The sequence below is a fragment of the Argopecten irradians genome, chromosome 1 (genome assembly GCF_041381155.1).
Source record: "Argopecten irradians isolate NY chromosome 1, Ai_NY, whole genome shotgun sequence".
Classification (NCBI taxonomy): domain Eukaryota; kingdom Metazoa; phylum Mollusca; class Bivalvia; order Pectinida; family Pectinidae; genus Argopecten; species Argopecten irradians.
This window is the reverse complement of record NC_091134.1, coordinates 57,143,859-57,159,976: the sequence shown is the minus strand read 5'-3', so window position 1 is coordinate 57,159,976 and position 16,118 is coordinate 57,143,859. Positions and strand designations below refer to the sequence as shown.

General features: G+C 37.6%; 1 protein-coding gene across 21 annotated transcripts in view; it reads left to right on the top strand.

Moving 5' to 3' along the window:
* LOC138334835 (mitogen-activated protein kinase kinase kinase 15-like) overlaps nucleotides 1-16,118 on the top strand; it is a 72,758-nt gene that overhangs the window by 3,001 nt on the left and 53,639 nt on the right. For all 21 annotated transcript variants that reach the window (XM_069283690.1, XM_069283638.1, XM_069283602.1 and 18 more), the window contains exons 2-19: nucleotides 65-233; nucleotides 1,759-1,981; nucleotides 2,513-2,694; nucleotides 3,214-3,289; nucleotides 3,510-3,602; nucleotides 3,831-3,937; nucleotides 6,356-6,404; nucleotides 7,604-7,725; nucleotides 7,977-8,089; nucleotides 8,451-8,610; nucleotides 8,964-9,045; nucleotides 9,401-9,475; nucleotides 9,643-9,720; nucleotides 10,692-10,780; nucleotides 11,395-11,490; nucleotides 11,776-11,860; nucleotides 12,400-12,533; nucleotides 15,927-16,054. In XM_069283690.1, the coding sequence (XP_069139791.1) occupies nucleotides 82-233; nucleotides 1,759-1,981; nucleotides 2,513-2,694; nucleotides 3,214-3,289; nucleotides 3,510-3,602; nucleotides 3,831-3,937; nucleotides 6,356-6,404; nucleotides 7,604-7,725; nucleotides 7,977-8,089; nucleotides 8,451-8,610; nucleotides 8,964-9,045; nucleotides 9,401-9,475; nucleotides 9,643-9,720; nucleotides 10,692-10,780; nucleotides 11,395-11,490; nucleotides 11,776-11,860; nucleotides 12,400-12,533; nucleotides 15,927-16,054 (2,044 nt within the window). In that variant the 5' untranslated portion in view covers nucleotides 65-81. The remainder of the gene's footprint in view (nucleotides 1-64; nucleotides 234-1,758; nucleotides 1,982-2,512; nucleotides 2,695-3,213; nucleotides 3,290-3,509; nucleotides 3,603-3,830; nucleotides 3,938-6,355; nucleotides 6,405-7,603; nucleotides 7,726-7,976; nucleotides 8,090-8,450; nucleotides 8,611-8,963; nucleotides 9,046-9,400; nucleotides 9,476-9,642; nucleotides 9,721-10,691; nucleotides 10,781-11,394; nucleotides 11,491-11,775; nucleotides 11,861-12,399; nucleotides 12,534-15,926; nucleotides 16,055-16,118) is intronic.

The window sequence follows — 16,118 nt, the reverse complement described above, 5'->3', positions numbered from 1 at the left end:
TGAAAAATTCTTAAAAGCTATCAGTAATCTAAGGTATATATATGTGTAGATTTTCTTTATTTAGGTTTTTAAAGCCCAGACATGAAGGTGGTGTGTGTGCTGGACAGTTGGGGCCGGACTGTGGGCGGGGTCAACAATGATAATAAAACCACAGTATCGACCACATCAAACCTGTCTGTTCTACAGGACTCGCGCAGAGAGGCATTAAATGTTATAGAAAAAGTCTCCAAAAGGTAAACTTTTCATTGTCATTTAGCAAAAAATACTGGTAGAAACACATTTTCTGAATATAAAACTAGAAAACTACATATATATGCTCCTTTAGGGGAACTGAGTCTGACATCAAAATTTTAGAACCCAATAGAGTAAATCCTGGTAATAACAAATCTATTGAAACATGTCTAGCTAGTGGTTCTGAATTGTCTCTTATTAAAGCTGACAATGCAAGTTAAAATTATTAAAATGATTTTTTTTAGAAATAAGTATACTCGTTGTTCAAGAATCGTTTATGAGACATTCCCCGGTTGAGGACAGCCATTTTTGTTTTGCATTCCGACGACTCACCGACCCCTATATAAAGCGCGTGAATCCACACACGTGCGCTCATTCATGTACCTATACACCTAGCAGTCCACAGTATATATCACCTACAAATAGGTAAACAAAACCCTACCTGTAAAACTATATGGGACATTTTTTAGCAAGAAAACATGTCAACTCCTCTAAGTTGTCATTTAGATGTTTCTCAAAATAACATTTTAACGCAAGTGAATAGAAATCCAAACAATAATCCGTCCACATATCTCCACGTATATCATCGTACTCGATGCACTCAACTGACCGTATACACGTGACTACGTACCTGACCCGAACGAGCGACAACTATCAAGGACACACACGTGTCGATGAACATGTACGTGTAAAACTTAGTGTATATTGAAGTGTTTTATTAGTTCGTATTGGACATATGTTGGGATATAACTGACAACACATTCATCTATTACTTCAATGAACTATTGCCAGGTGAGTGCAATGTTTATTTTCAATTTGACATTGTTATTTCCTATATCGGGGCATATGTATCTGAGACAAGACATGTTTAGAATGACACACTTGTGTCAAGGTCCCGTGCTTTATATAGGGGGTTGGCCAGTGAAGGTTACGAAGCAGAGCAAAAGAAAAATGGCTGCCACTTCCTTAGATACCACACTGTCATAACTAGGGGATGTCTCAGAAACAATTTTTGAAAAAAAATATTTCGTTAATATTTTTTTTTAAATTTCAAATGTATGTTTTTAACTTGCATTGTCAGCTTAAAGAAAACACTGAGTGCAGAATGGTTTGCAAAAATAATTCAAACTATTTTTTTCTTCACTCTAAAATACCAAAAATCCTCCAAATAATTGTTTGATACATTCAATAGTCATTTGAAAGCTGATTTTATATCAAATATATATAGCTCTCTCTATTATTCCTGTCTGGAAAAAAAATTTCAAATGAAAAAACAACAAAGCCTTAAAATATATTTCAATGGTTTTTTACTTTCAGATATCGTTTGTTCACATTAGTACAGAATTCTTTTATTTCATCAATAAAAGCAATTACAACTGATTATTAAAACAAAAACATTAAAAAATCTAAAATAACTTAATGATTGATATTTTTTCATCACATTATCAAGGAATGATTGATATTTTTTTCAACACATTCTCAAGGTGAGAAAAGATTTGTATTTTTATTACATCATTATTTTTTCAGTCTCAATGTGTCGTTGGAGCACCTGCTGTTTCAGAAGCTTGACTTTGGGGAGACGGACATCCTCGACAATTTTTACAATGCTGATGTGGTGGTGGTCGACATGTCCATCTCTGTACAACAGTCTGCTCTGTTCTACCACATAGGTGTACGTCAGAGCATGGGCATGAAACACAACATTGTCCTGTTTTATGATACAGATCCAGAACAGTCATTATCATTGAAGGTAAAATGGAATGTTAATAAAGTCTAATCCGTCTTTGTGTATTATAGAGTTAACTCCCTTGGGGGTAAATATCCATTGTGATGTCATTATCTTGTGAACACAATTCATGTCGTTTTCTCTGAAAATTATGACATTAAGCTTGCAAACACAAGACATTACAATCAATACCTACTCGCAAGTGCAGATAACTCTGTAATATGCAAGTACAGCATAAACTTTGCAGATAATAAAAGCATTACAGAATATATCCTTAATCCTATGAACTAATTTTACATGAATTATGTTTTAATGTTGATGTACATATTTCTTTTTCTATATGTATTTATTAATTATTTTTAATTTAAAGAAAATTAGTTGCTATGATAGCTACTAAAATTAATATTATATATTTAACTTTCAAAATATGGCCTTCATTTTCTCTTTCAGAACATGCCCTTTTAATGACATATAGCGATGCATGTATTGCGGAAATTAGTTAGCAAAAGATTTAATTAAAACGACAGTTCCAGTAGATGTGTCATTGTTTTCCAGCTATCCTGTGGGACTGGGGTAGTGTTCCTGCCGTACTTGTTAGATAATTATGGTACATGTGTGGTGGTGGAGGCCTCCAACCCAGCAGGCTTACCCTCTGACAGCTGTACACACCCAGAGAAGGGCATGTCCCTCTACCATCAGCTCAAAAAGGCTCTCAGTGATGTTGAGAAATACACAGTGTAAGTAATTACTCACAACTGAAATGTTTTAAGTGATTGTACAGTATAGCTTTTATGAAATGGATGTCATATTTGACCATAGAAAATGATTAAAAAGGAAACGATAGGGATCCTGATCAGGACGCTTTTGAAAAGTTACACTGTACTATATAAAAGGTTTAAGTCAAATAATGCATTTTCAAAATCTAAAATTGTCAGATGTGTTATTGAAATCATTAAAGTAATTGCAATTATGGAAATAAGAAATTAAAATTAAGAAATCATCTCCATGGAATTGTTTATTACGGTTTATGTCCATCACCTTGCTGCCACGATATGAACACAGGCAGTTATGGTGTTACCCATGTCCTTCCTGGTCAAGTCTGGTACAGCAAATTGTACTGCTCAAAGTGCACAAACATAAAAAGGAATCACAAACAGTATTGCTGATTTCCTGAGGTAGTAAAGGTTTGAGAACTGTGATATTCCCTATTTCAGACAATGATATATAGGATGAATGAGATGTTTGTGTATTTCTAGGACCCACCAGAAGGAACGATTTCTCTGTGACCTCCGTAAAGCCCGCGAACAGTTTAAGGGTGAAGAATTGGCAAAGGTAATATCTATTGTCTGTGTGGCCAGGTAAATAATATATTTTACAGACATCTTGATATTCAAAAAAAAAAAAAAAAGGTGAACTGAGCAGTTGTTGTTTGATTCCATAGTGGCCTTGTAATGGGAAAAACTATTTGTGAGGGAACAAATAGAACACAAAGCTCTTTTGTATAAACATAGGACATCTATGTGGAAATGTTAGATGTGTTTATTTGTTCCAGGTTCTGGAGAGACTAAGAACCAGGCTAGATGATCCACAACTGTTGTCTGTCGATGTTGTAGTGAACATGCTCATCTCCTTCCGTGATTCTCAGGTAATTAACAGTATCATAGTATATGAGTAAGCATGGTTTTCTCTGTCGGCCATTTTCAGGTAAATAATGAATTTGAAGTCATTATGATATTCTCTTGCTACTTCTCTGGATTCTAACAATGTGTAAAAGGAGGTATTTGAAGTTATCATGGTCTGGTTGTATTTTTGTCCTTACATCACTATATTGTTATTGTAATGAATATCTGAATTTTGTATTTAATATTCACAGAACTACAATGCCATGGTTAAACTGATAGAGGACCTAGAACATATACCGAACAACAAGATACATGGACAGACAATGGTTATGTATCAGTACGCTTTCGCCCTGAACAGGTTAGTAGTCTAGTTATTTACAACGTTGTTTCACCCTCAAAAGGTTAGTAGTCTAGTTACTTACAATGCCATTTCGCCCTCAACCAGTTAGTAGTCTAGTTACTTACAACGCTGTTTCGCCCTGAACAGGTTAGTAGTCTAGTTACTTACAACGCTGTTTCGCCCTGAACAGGTTAGTAGTCTAGTTACTTACAACGCTGTTTTGCCCTGAACAGGTTAGTAGTCTAGTTACTTACAATTCTGTTTCACCCTCAAAAGGTTAGTAGTCTAGTTATTTACAATTCTATTTCACCCTCAAAAGGTTAGTAGTCTAGTTATTTGGCAATTCTGTTTCACCCTCAAAAGGTTAGTAGTCTAGTTATTTACAATTCTGTTTCACCCTCAAAAGGTTAGTAGTCTAGTTACTTACAACGCTGTTTCACCCTCAAAAGGTTAGTAGTCTAGTTATTTACAATTCTGTTTCACCCTCAAAAGGTTAGTAGTCTAGTTATTTACAACGCTGTTTCGCCCTGAACAGGTTAGTAGTCTAGTTACTTACAACGCTGTTTCGCCCTGAACAGGTTAATAGTCTAGTTACTTACAACGCTGTTTGGCCCTCAACCGGTTAGTAGTCTAGTTATTTACAACATTGATTCTGATTTTCCTTCACAATTTTTTTATACAGTATAGCATAAACGTTGATGTTCTGGTGTATCAACTATTAATATTTTCACGGTTGCTGTGACATCATAGTTAAAAATACACCAATAAAGATTGTACACAAATTTTGTATCATTCTATCATGTGGATATTGCAAACAATTGTACTTGTAAAATAAGATTAAATCTACAGTTCATAAAAAAAAAGTTTTTTGAATTGCATGAACGATTTTATCACTAAATGAGTATTGATATGTCTTTGAGAAAATTCCACGTGTTAATGATTAGACCAAAAAAAATTAATTGTTAGTTTCTCAGGCCACTTTTTAGCCCACCATCATCAGATGGTGGGCTATTCAAATCGCCTTTCGTCCGTGGTCCGTCGTCCGTCCGTCCGTCCGTCCGTCCGTCCTTCCGTCCGTCCGTTAACAATTCTTGTTACCGCTATTTCTCAGAAAGTACAGAAGGGATCTTTCTCAAATTTCACATGTAGGTTCCCCTAGGGCCCTAGTTGTGCATATTGCATTTTGGGACCAATCGGTGTCAACAAGATGGCCGACTGGCGGCCATCTTGGAATTTGATAGTTAAAGTTTGTTACCGCTATTTCCCAGAAAGTACTAAGAGATCTTTCTCAAATTTCATATATAGGTTCCCCTAGGGCCCTAGTTGTGCATATTGCATTTTGGGACCAATCAGTCAACAAGATGGCCGACCGACTGACGGCCATCTTGGATTTTGATAGTTAAAGTTTGTTACCGCTATTTCTCAGAAAGTACTGAAGGGATCTCTCTCAAATTTCATATGCATGTTCCCCTTGAACCCTAGTTGTGCATATTGCATTTTGGGAGTGATCGGTCAACAAGATAGCCGACCGGCGGCCATCTTGGATTTTGGTAGTTAAAGTTTGTTAACACTATTTCCCAGAAAGTACTGAAAGAATCTTTCTCAAATTTCATATGTAGGTTCCCCTACGACCCTAGTTGTGCATATTGCATTTTGGGACAGATCGGTCAGCAAGATGATCGACAGGTAGCCATCTTGAATTTTGATAATTGAAGTTTGTTACTGCTACATATCTCAGAAAGTACTGAAAGGATCTTTCTCAAGGTTCATATATAGTATGTAGTAAAAGTTTGAAAAGCAGCAGGGAAAAGATCCCTCTTTCTGTTGTCAGACATAGATCATTCTTTGGTGGGCGCCAAGATCCCTCTGGGATCTCTTGTTTAAAAAGTCAGTGCGGGCGGCGGGAATATTTTTTATTTTTTATTTCTCTGAAAACAAATGCGGCAGATAACATTTTATTTTTCTCTCACTTGAAGGACATGAAAATCAATGAAAATACGTGTAGAAAATGTAAATTCTTACTCAGTCTTTAAGAACAGCTTTTAAATATCTCAATCGTCACTATATCCAAAGAAAACCAGTTGAAAATACATAATCCTGGGAGGAAACATTCCGTTTTGAGCAAATGCTGACATCGGCAGCCATTTTTTACCGGAAATGAAAGGTGCATACTAAAATTGGAGCCAATTTCCGGGTGCGTTTTCGAATGGAAATTTCGGGCGAGTTCGAATGGAAATTTGGGGTGCGTTCGATGCGGCGGTCTCGATTTTAATTTTTAAGTTATGGCGCATAAAAACGTTGGTGCGGGGGGTAAATGTCGATGCGGCGGGGCCTGAGAAACTAAGAATTATTTTTTTTTGGCCTTAGATAAATAGCTGGCTCATCATAACACAGACATTTGCTAAAATCTGATTTGAGTTGATTTTTGTGTTGTAGGAGAAATAAAAATGGAGACAGAGCAAAGGCCCTTAAAGTTATAAATCAAGTATGTATTAACTTTCATAATCAAGGTCACATACAGAAGTAATTATGGTCAAGGTCACAATTAAAAATCTATTTCATAGTCACAATAGAATTCCCTGCTATGTCGTTGATGTTACAGGTGTTAGCTGTTACAGACAATCAGACCCCCTGATATCCTCTGTCTTTGATATTACAGGTGTTAGCTGTACCAGACAATCAGGCCCCTGCTGTTCCTTGTCTTTGATGTTACAGGTATTAACTGTTACTGACAATCAGCCCCTGATATCCTCTGTCTATGATGTTACAGGTGTTAGCTGTTTCAGACAATCAGGCCCCTGATATCCTTTGTCTTTGATGTTACAGGTGTTAGCTGTTCCAGACAATCAGGCCCCTGATATCCTTTGTCTTTGATGTTACAGGTGTTAGCTGTTCCAGACAATCAGGCCCCTGATATCCTTTGTCTTTGATGTTACAGGTGTTAGCTGTTCCAGACAATCAGGCCCCTGATATCCTTTGTCTTTGATGTTACAGGTATTAGCTGTTCCAGACAATCAGACCCCTGATATCCTCTGTCTTTGATGTTACAGGTGTTAGCTGTCTGAAAGCTGTTTCAGACAATCAGACCCCTAATATCCTCTGTCTTTGATGTTACAGATGTTAGCTGTTCCAGACAATCAGACCCCTGATATCCTTTGTCTTTGATGTTACAGGTGTTAGCTGTTCCAGACAATCAGGCCCCTGATATCCTTTGTCTTTGATGTTACAGGTGTTAGCTGTTCCAGACAATCAGACCCCTGATATCCTTTGTCTTTGATGTTACAGGTGTTAGCTGTTCCAGACAATCAGGCCCCTGATATCCTTTGTCTTTGATGTTACAGGTGTTAGCTGTTCCAGACAATCAGGCCCCTGATACCTGATATCCTTTGTCTTTGATGTTACAGGTGTTAGCTGTTTCAGACAATCAGGCCCCTGATATCCTCTGTCTTTGATGTTACAGGTGTTAGCTGTTCCAGACAATCAGACCCCTGATATCCTCTGTCTTTGATGTTACAGGTGTTAGCTGTTCCAGACAATCAGACCCCTGATATCCTTTGTCTTTGATGTTACAGGTGTTAGCTGTTCCAGACAATCAGACCCCTGATATCCTCTGTCTTTGATGTTACAGGTGTTAGCTGTTCCAGACAATCAGACCCCTGATATCCTCTGTCTTTGATGTTACAGGTGTTAGCTGTTCCAGACAATCAGACCCCTGATATCCTCTGTCTTTGTGGGCGTATACACAAGGATATGTTTGTAGACTCAAACTACAAGGATCAGACCTGTCTACAGAGCGCCATTGAATGGTAAGGTCTCCCAATGACAACTGAAGACATTGCCCAGTGAATGTGTTATTCTTGTAGTGAAGGATAGATCTCAACAGGTTCAAAACTTTTGTTGTATTTGATCCACTAGTAGTGCCTGTATTATTGAGCTTCTTTTTACATGCATCACTAGTATAAAAACAATTTAGGACTCATAGTATTTTGTCAGTCACAAATTGATGCATCTTGATATTGAAAATAATGCAGATATTATGAATTGTATTTATTTTTAGGTATCGTAAAGGTTTTGAAAAGCAACCACATGAATATGCAGGTATCAATTTAGCAACCTTGCTAGTGATTTCAGGAAAGAGATTCTCCAACTGCTCTGAGCTTCAAAGAATAGGTAAATATGTCAAAACTTAATAATGATGGTACTTAAATGTCTCTTTTAGAAAGAGAAAATGTATTTAAATCTTAAGTTACCTGATTTTTGTTGTAGAATGAAACAACAGCAAAATTTACATGACCCTCAATGAAAGATTGAATAAGCAATAATTGATGTACCTTTAGATTTTTTTTCTTATGGAAGATTTTTTGAAAACACTTAAGACAAATGATCCTAATAAGAATTATAACTATAGATATATGTTTTACTGAAGAAGATAATTCAATATATAATGCCACTGAAATGTATTAACTATGGTCAATTAGAAGAGACAAATGTTTAGTATAGATCAATTAATGTTATATATAATTGTCCTTAGGTTTAGTTTTAAACAACCTTATTGGTAAGAAGGGAAGCTTACCCTCTCTATCCGACTATTGGGATGTTGCCACGTTTTTTGAAATCTCTGTCCTGGCTGAGGAGTATGGGAAAGCTATACAAGCTGCTGAGTGTATGTTTAACTTGGAGCCACCTGACTGGTGAGTGTTAGTATGGTAGATTAGATTTTATTACTTGATTGTTCTTTTATGTTATGATTTTGATGATGTGTTTGCATTCATCAATTAATCATTGTTAAGGTAGTAATTCATATCCTGGCTTGTGTATCTTTGGTAGACCTGAGACAGGCAGAAATTAACTGTTAAGTTCAGAAAACACAATAAATTTAACTCATGAATCTTGATTAATGAAATATTTTTAGATTTTGAGTTCCGCTGTCTAAGATGCTAGTAATTCTTGTAAGTCAGATCTGCATGTATATGTTTTGTCCTAGCATTACATTCTATATGTCCTCCCATGACAAAACAAATAAGCTATAAGAATCTATTTCTAGGTACCTAAAGTCCACAGTAGGAAATATTAGTCTTATCATGAAGTTCAGAAAGGAGGAGCCAAACCCAGGGCAGGAAAAACAGGTATTAATGTTAGACTAATTAATTCTGCTATTATCTCCCCTTAATATCTTTCTCTCACTGTTGGCTACATTAAATAGTTGATATTTCAACACAAGTTCATGACAGGTATTTACTGATGTTTGCCTGACACCTTCTGTAGTTAACTTTTCCTTACAAATATCTCCCTATCATGTTTTTCAAGTTTCCATGATAATATATATACCGACCATTTGATATATTTATTTGGGAATCTAATTAAGAATATTGTAGGTGAGATCATTCTATATGTGTTACAGACATTGATATAAAATATATTAAACCCAAGAGGGTCTGGTATTAACTGTTTGTCTGCTATAAAAAGTCTTTTATTTTATAGTTATTTACTTTCTGGATGGAGTTTTTTGCTGCAGCCACACAAACTGAAATGGCTTCAAAGGGTATCCTGTTTCCGGTAGGTGTTTCTTATCATTTCTGTTTGTGGGGATGATTTCAGTCTTATATCTTTGACATGTGTTTTATGCATATTTATATATTCATCTTAAATTGTCCTGATGGTTACATTCAGTATGAAGAAAAATAATGGAAACCTTTACCTTGATGATGAATTTTTTGTTTCAGGTACTTGTCTTGGAGCCAACCAAAGTGTTCATGCCTTGTTTTATACAAGTCAACATAGACGAAGATACAGAAACAGATGTACGTATATTTTATTGTAAATTACATAATATAACCCCTGTCAATCATTGGTTAAGATATTACTTCATTGATAAGTATAAGGATAACTTAGGGATATGAAGCAAAAAGAGTTATAACTCTATCAATTAGACATTTGTTTGTCAATACACATGTGGAAATAACTGCCCCTTACACAAGGTTTGGGAGATCGCTAGTCGAGGCAGCGAGGTGAGGCCATGAGAATGTGAGGCTGGCAATCTCGCTATCTCGCCTCGCAACTTTGCCACCTTACCTCGGGACCTAGCAATCTCACAACTTCGATAATGTGAGATTGTGAGGCTGCCATCACAGGTCACCAAACGTTCGCCTGTTGTCAGTACAATGTGACCGGATGGGGTGTGTTGCTTGGTGTCTTCGGCAGCATGCTTCAGTGATACAGCACCATAAAAAGCTAACAGTTCCACTTTACAAGAAGACATAACACGAATATACCGCAGTCTCTATGTCCACATGCACGCTGCATACTGCATACATGCGAGGCCGTCCTTACATGACCCTGGCTGTTAATAAGACGTTGATTAATCAAACAAACAAACAAACCTTACATGACCCTGGCTGTTAATAGGATGTTGATTAAACCAACTTTCGTGGCCACTTTATTTTGAGATTTTCATGTTAAAATAAGTTTAACATTCCCACAATTTGAATTGAATAGAATTACCTACCACTATTATTTTAATCAGGTATAGAAAATTATACATTTGCAGAAATAACCTTTCGCTAATTTAATTTGATCACGAAAGTAAAATCGGACACAGAAAAAGTTGGTTTATAATAAGCTTCAGTAATTTTCTCTATTTTCTACCTTCTTCATGACAACCAAAAGTATGTTAAGAAATAGGATATTTTTGAGCCTATATTATGCACTGAACTTTGAATGTTATATGACCATGCACTGCTGATTTACTATACTGAGATAACCTATGTTGTAGGAGGTAAAGTTATGGAATGTGTGTTCTAAGGACGGGGCCAGGAATACATACCAGTGGAGCTTCCCTTGTACAGCCATCAAGGGCGTTAGGTACGTCTATCATTTCCTTAACATCCGCTGATATGTGACTGTACTGGTTCTTCCTCTGCTTCTAGTCTTTGCAAAATGTTTGTCTTCTGGCAAAGTTAGTTATGGCTATGCTTTTCCATTAGCAAACGTCTTTACTTTAACTCCAATTGTTTCAATCAAACCCTAGTGCGGTTATCACCAAACTTCCCTAATGACTGTATGAATCAAATGGCAATCTTAATCCAATACATGTGTTTCGAGATCCAAAAACAAATTACAAACAAAGTACAATGTACCCTCAATTAGTCCTACCTTCCGGTGGTTGTGACATCATATTTTGATATGATTTAGATAGCATCATAACCGCCAATAGATGGGACTAATCAATGGTAAGTTGTAGTTGTTTTGGGATCACAGAAGTCCTGTGTTAAAACATATTCTGTATATAGTTGACATTTAATTTGGCTTTGTTACTGGTAGTAAATGATAGCATCAATTTGAAATCTTACTTTTTGCTCTGTCACCTGTAATTAGTGTGCATTTCTATCATTTGCTCACTTTAGCTAGTAAGTTAATGGTGAATAGAAAAGATATTCAATATAACATGCTTAACTCTTCTGTTTTCTCTATTATAGCTTGTATAAGAGGGATTGCCGAGCAGTGTTTCTCTATGTGCAGCAAAACTCAGATGATTTTCACATATTCTTCTCATCAGAACCACAGAGAAAAAGGTAGGATCTAATGTTTAATACATGTCTGACTGTTTTCTAATGTAACATGTAATGTTTTGCATTTGTCACTATTGTAATAGGACTTGGATTGAAACTGAAATCAGTTTTCTTAGGTAAACTTCTCTGTCAAATGGCTGCACTTTGGATCAAAACAAAGACTAAACAAATTGTCCTTTAATTTGAAAAAGCTAAATTCCTTCCAATTCTAGATTTATCACTGTATAAGCACTATCTCATTGTATACATTGTAAGGATTAAAAGATTGTTATTGGTATTTCTCTGCAGATTTTACGAGTTGGTGTCCAATATGATTGCCAATCAGACTGACAGCCAAGTGTTTGATCTAATGGATGAAACAGATCAGATTGAGGTAAGGCTTGTGTTGTCATCTTCCGTACAGGATATTGAAGCAGTATTGCAATTTTAAGTGCTGTAACCAACTTTCTTTCGCGACTACTGAATTTTGCAAACTATTTAAAAACTGAATGGATACTGTATCAATATGAGTGATGTAGATATCAATTCAGAGAGATAAACTTTCACTAATTTATTTTGGTCACAAAATTCGCAAAAGTACTAGCAGGCATTTACAATATACAGTAATATTTACTTAACCACAAACTTGTCTTCAAATAATGTTTCTTTGTCAACAGAATGGTCCTTAACACAAAAAATATGAATATAGAATCAATAATTGCCACATGTCGTAGGCTGAGTCAAATCTCATAAAGTCAGCTGGACCATGGTAAAATTCAAAATGATCAGAGTATTCAAGTGTAATGTGTTTGAATATATAATATTTAATTAAAATTGTAGTCATAATCAACAAATCATAGTATTAAAACTCTGTTTTTATTTGGAAGTTTGAGTTAAAGAGGTTAAACTGTAATTTATCTTCATGTTCCATAGTTTGAGTACGAGTATGATGAGAGGAAGAATAAAGTAGTTTTGGGTCGTGGCACTTATGGTGTCGTGTACGCTGCTCGTGACATCAAGACTCAAGTGCGAATAGCTGTCAAAGAGGTTCCAGAGAAACATGATCAGTAAGTAGCTAGTGGACCTATATAGATGTTCTTAGTGATAAGAAATAGGTGATATTTTATGTGATATAAATAAGGCCAAAAAAAATTAATTGTTAGTTTCTCAGGCCACTTTTTTAAAAAGTCAGTGCGGGGGGCGGGAATATTTTTTATTTCTCTGAAAACAAATGCGGCAGATAACATTTTATTTTTTTCTCACTTGAAGGACATGAAAATCAATGAAAACACGTGTAGAAAATGTAAATTCTTACTCAGTCTTTAAGAACAGCTTTTAAATATCTCAATCGTCACTATATCCAAAAGAAACCAGTCGAAAATACATAATCCTGGGAGGAAACATTCCGTTTTGAGCAAATGCTGACATCGGCAGCCATTTTTTACCGGAAATGAAAGGTGCATACTAAAATTGGAGCCAATTTCCGGGTGCGTTTTCGAATGGAAATTTGGGGTGCGTTCGATGCGGCAGTCTCGATTTTAATTCTTATGTCATGGCGCGGCGTCCGTCGTCCGTCGTCCGTCCGTCCGTCGTCCGTCCGTCCGTCCGTCCGTCCGTCAACATTTCCTTTAAATCGCTACTAGTTATAGAGTTCTGCATGGATTGTAACCAATTTTGGCCACAAGCATCCTTGGGGGAGGGGGAACAGAACTTGTATAAATTTTGGCTCTGACCCCCCAGGGGCAGGAGGGGCGGGCCCAATAGGGGAAATAGAGGTAAATCCTTTAAATCGCTACTTGTCCTAGAGTTCTGCATGGAATGTAACCAAATTTGGCCACAAACATCCTTTGGGGAGGGGGAACAGAACTTGTATAAATTTTAGCTCTGGTCCCCTGGGGGCAAGAGGGGCGGGGCCCAATAGGGGAAATAGAGGTAAATTCTTTAAATCGCTACTAGTCATAGAGTTCTACATGAATTGTAACCAAATTTGGCCACAAACATCCTTTTTAGAAGCGGAACAGAACTTGTATAAATTTTTGGCTCTGACCCCCCGGGGGCAGGAGGGAGGGGCCCAATAGGGGAAATAGAGGTAAATCCTTTAAATCGCTACTAGTCATAGAGTTCTGCATGGAATGTAACCAAATTTGGCCATAAACATCCTTGGGGGTAGGAGAACAGAACTTGTATAAAATTTTGGCTCTGACCCCCCGGGGACAGGGGGGGGCCTAATAGGGGAAATAGAGGTAAATTCTATTAATCGCTACTTGTCCTAGAGTTCTGCTGGATTGTAACCAAATTTGGCCACAAACATCCTTGGGGGAAGGGGAACAGATACTTGTATAGATTTTGGCTCTGGTCCCCGGGGGCAGTAGGGGTGGGGCCCAATAGGGAAATAGAGGTAAATTCTATTAATCGCTACTTGTCCTAGAGATCTGCATGGATTGTAACCAAATTTGGCCACAAACATCCTTGGGGGAAGGGGAACAGAACTTGTATAAATTTTGCCTCTGGCCCCCTGGGGGCTGGAGGGGTGGGGCCCAATAGGGGAAATAGAGGTAAATCCTTTAAATCGCTACTAGTCATAGAGTTCTGCATAGAATGTAACCAAATTTGGCCAGAAATATCCTTGGGAGAATAAGAACTGAGTTTGTATAAATTTTGGCACTGGTCCCGGGGGGCAGGAGGGGCGGGGCCCTATAGGGGAATTATAGGTAAATCCTATAAATCGCTACTTGTCCTAGAGTTCTGCATGGATTGTAACCAAATTTGGCCATAAACATCCTTGGGGGTAGGAGAACAGAACTTGTATAAATTTTGGCTCTGGCCCCTTGGGGGCAGGAGGGGTTGGGCCCAATAGGGGAAATAGAGGTAAATCCATTAAATCGCTACTAGTCACAGAGTTTTGCATGGAATGTAACCAAATTTGGCTAGAAATATCCTTGGGAGAATATGAACTGAGTTTGTATAAATTTTGGCTCTGGTCCCGGGGGGCAGAAGGACAGGGCCCAATAGGGGAATTATAGGTAAATCCTATAAATCGGTACTTGTCCTAGAGTTCTGCATGGATTGTAACCAAATTTGGCCATAAACATCGTGGGGGTAGGAGAGCAGACCTTGTTTAAATTTTGGCTCTGACCCTCCGGGGGCAGGAGAGGGGGGGGCGCCCAATAGGGGAAATAGAGGTAAATCCTTTAAATCACTACTAGTCATAGAGTTCTGAATGGAATGTAACCAAATTATGCCACAAACATCCTTTTTGGCAGGGGAACAGAACTTGTATAAATTTTGGCTCTGGCCCCCCGGGGGCAGAATGGGTGGGGCCCAATAGGGGAAATAGAGGCAAATCCTATAAATAGCTACTTGTCCTAGAGTTTTGCTTGGATTGTGACCAAATTTGGCCATAAACATCCTTGGGGGAAGGGGAACAGAACTTGTATAAATTTTGGCTCTGACCCCCTGGGGGCAGGAGGGGTGGGGCCCAATAGGAGATTTAGAGGTTAATATTAAAATTCCTTCAGAAAAGAAACAATGAACCTGTATTCAGAACATTACTTGGCATTACAAACCAGGTGAGCGATACAGGCCCTCTGGGCCTCTTTTTGGCCTAACATTTGTAAGTGTAAATGAAATGGACTATATCTTCAATATGTATCACAAACTGTAATTATGTGAAACTAACCATGTTTTTATTATACCCCGCAACAAAGTTAAGGTGGAGGTTTACTGTAATCGGGTTGTCTGTCTGTGCGTCCGTCCGTTGTCTGTCGACACAGAATCCCAACATAAGCGGAGTTGAGTAAACTATATATAGGGTTCTGCAATGTCCTCTATTAATGGAGTTATAACTAATTTGTGCCATCCGGGGGCAGTTCTTATTATACAATAAAACATTTAAATGGTAGGCTGAAAATAAGTAGGTGGTCAATGGTCATTATTTGCTCTCACTGACCTGAACATTTTTACCTCACCTGTCCCAATGCTTATGTCATGGCGCGGCGTCATAGAGTCCTGCATGGATTGAAACCAAATTTGGCCACAAACATTCTTGGGTGAAGGGGAACAGAACTAGTATAATAAATTTTTGCCCTGACCCCCCGGGGGCAGGAAGGGCGGGCCCAATAGGGGAAATAGAGGTAAATCCTTTAAATTGCTACTTGTCAAAATAGAGTTCTGCATGGAATGTAACCATATCTGGCAAGAAACATGCTTTTGGGAATAGAACATAGTTTGTATGAATTTTGGTTCTGACCCCCTGGAGCAGAAAGAATGGGTCCCAATAGGGAAATTAGAGGTAAATCTTTAAATTCCTTCAGAAAAGAAACAATGATCCTGTATTCAGAACATTACTTAGCATTACAATAACCAGGTGGGCAATACAGGCCCTCTGGGCCTCTTGTTCACAATTTTTGTCCTGTTGTATGAAAACGCACTTCACAATAATTTCTTCATGCTTGGTACAGAGAGGTACAGCCACTGCATGAGGAAATCAAGCTTCACTGTCGCCTAGCCCACAGAAATATTGTCAAATACCTGGGCTCTGTAAGTGAGGATGGCTTCTTCAAGATCTGTATGGAACAGGTGCCAGGAGGTGAGAAATTAATCTTCATTATTCAATGAATTAACAGCTTCCAGTCAGAGAAAGACTCGCAAAC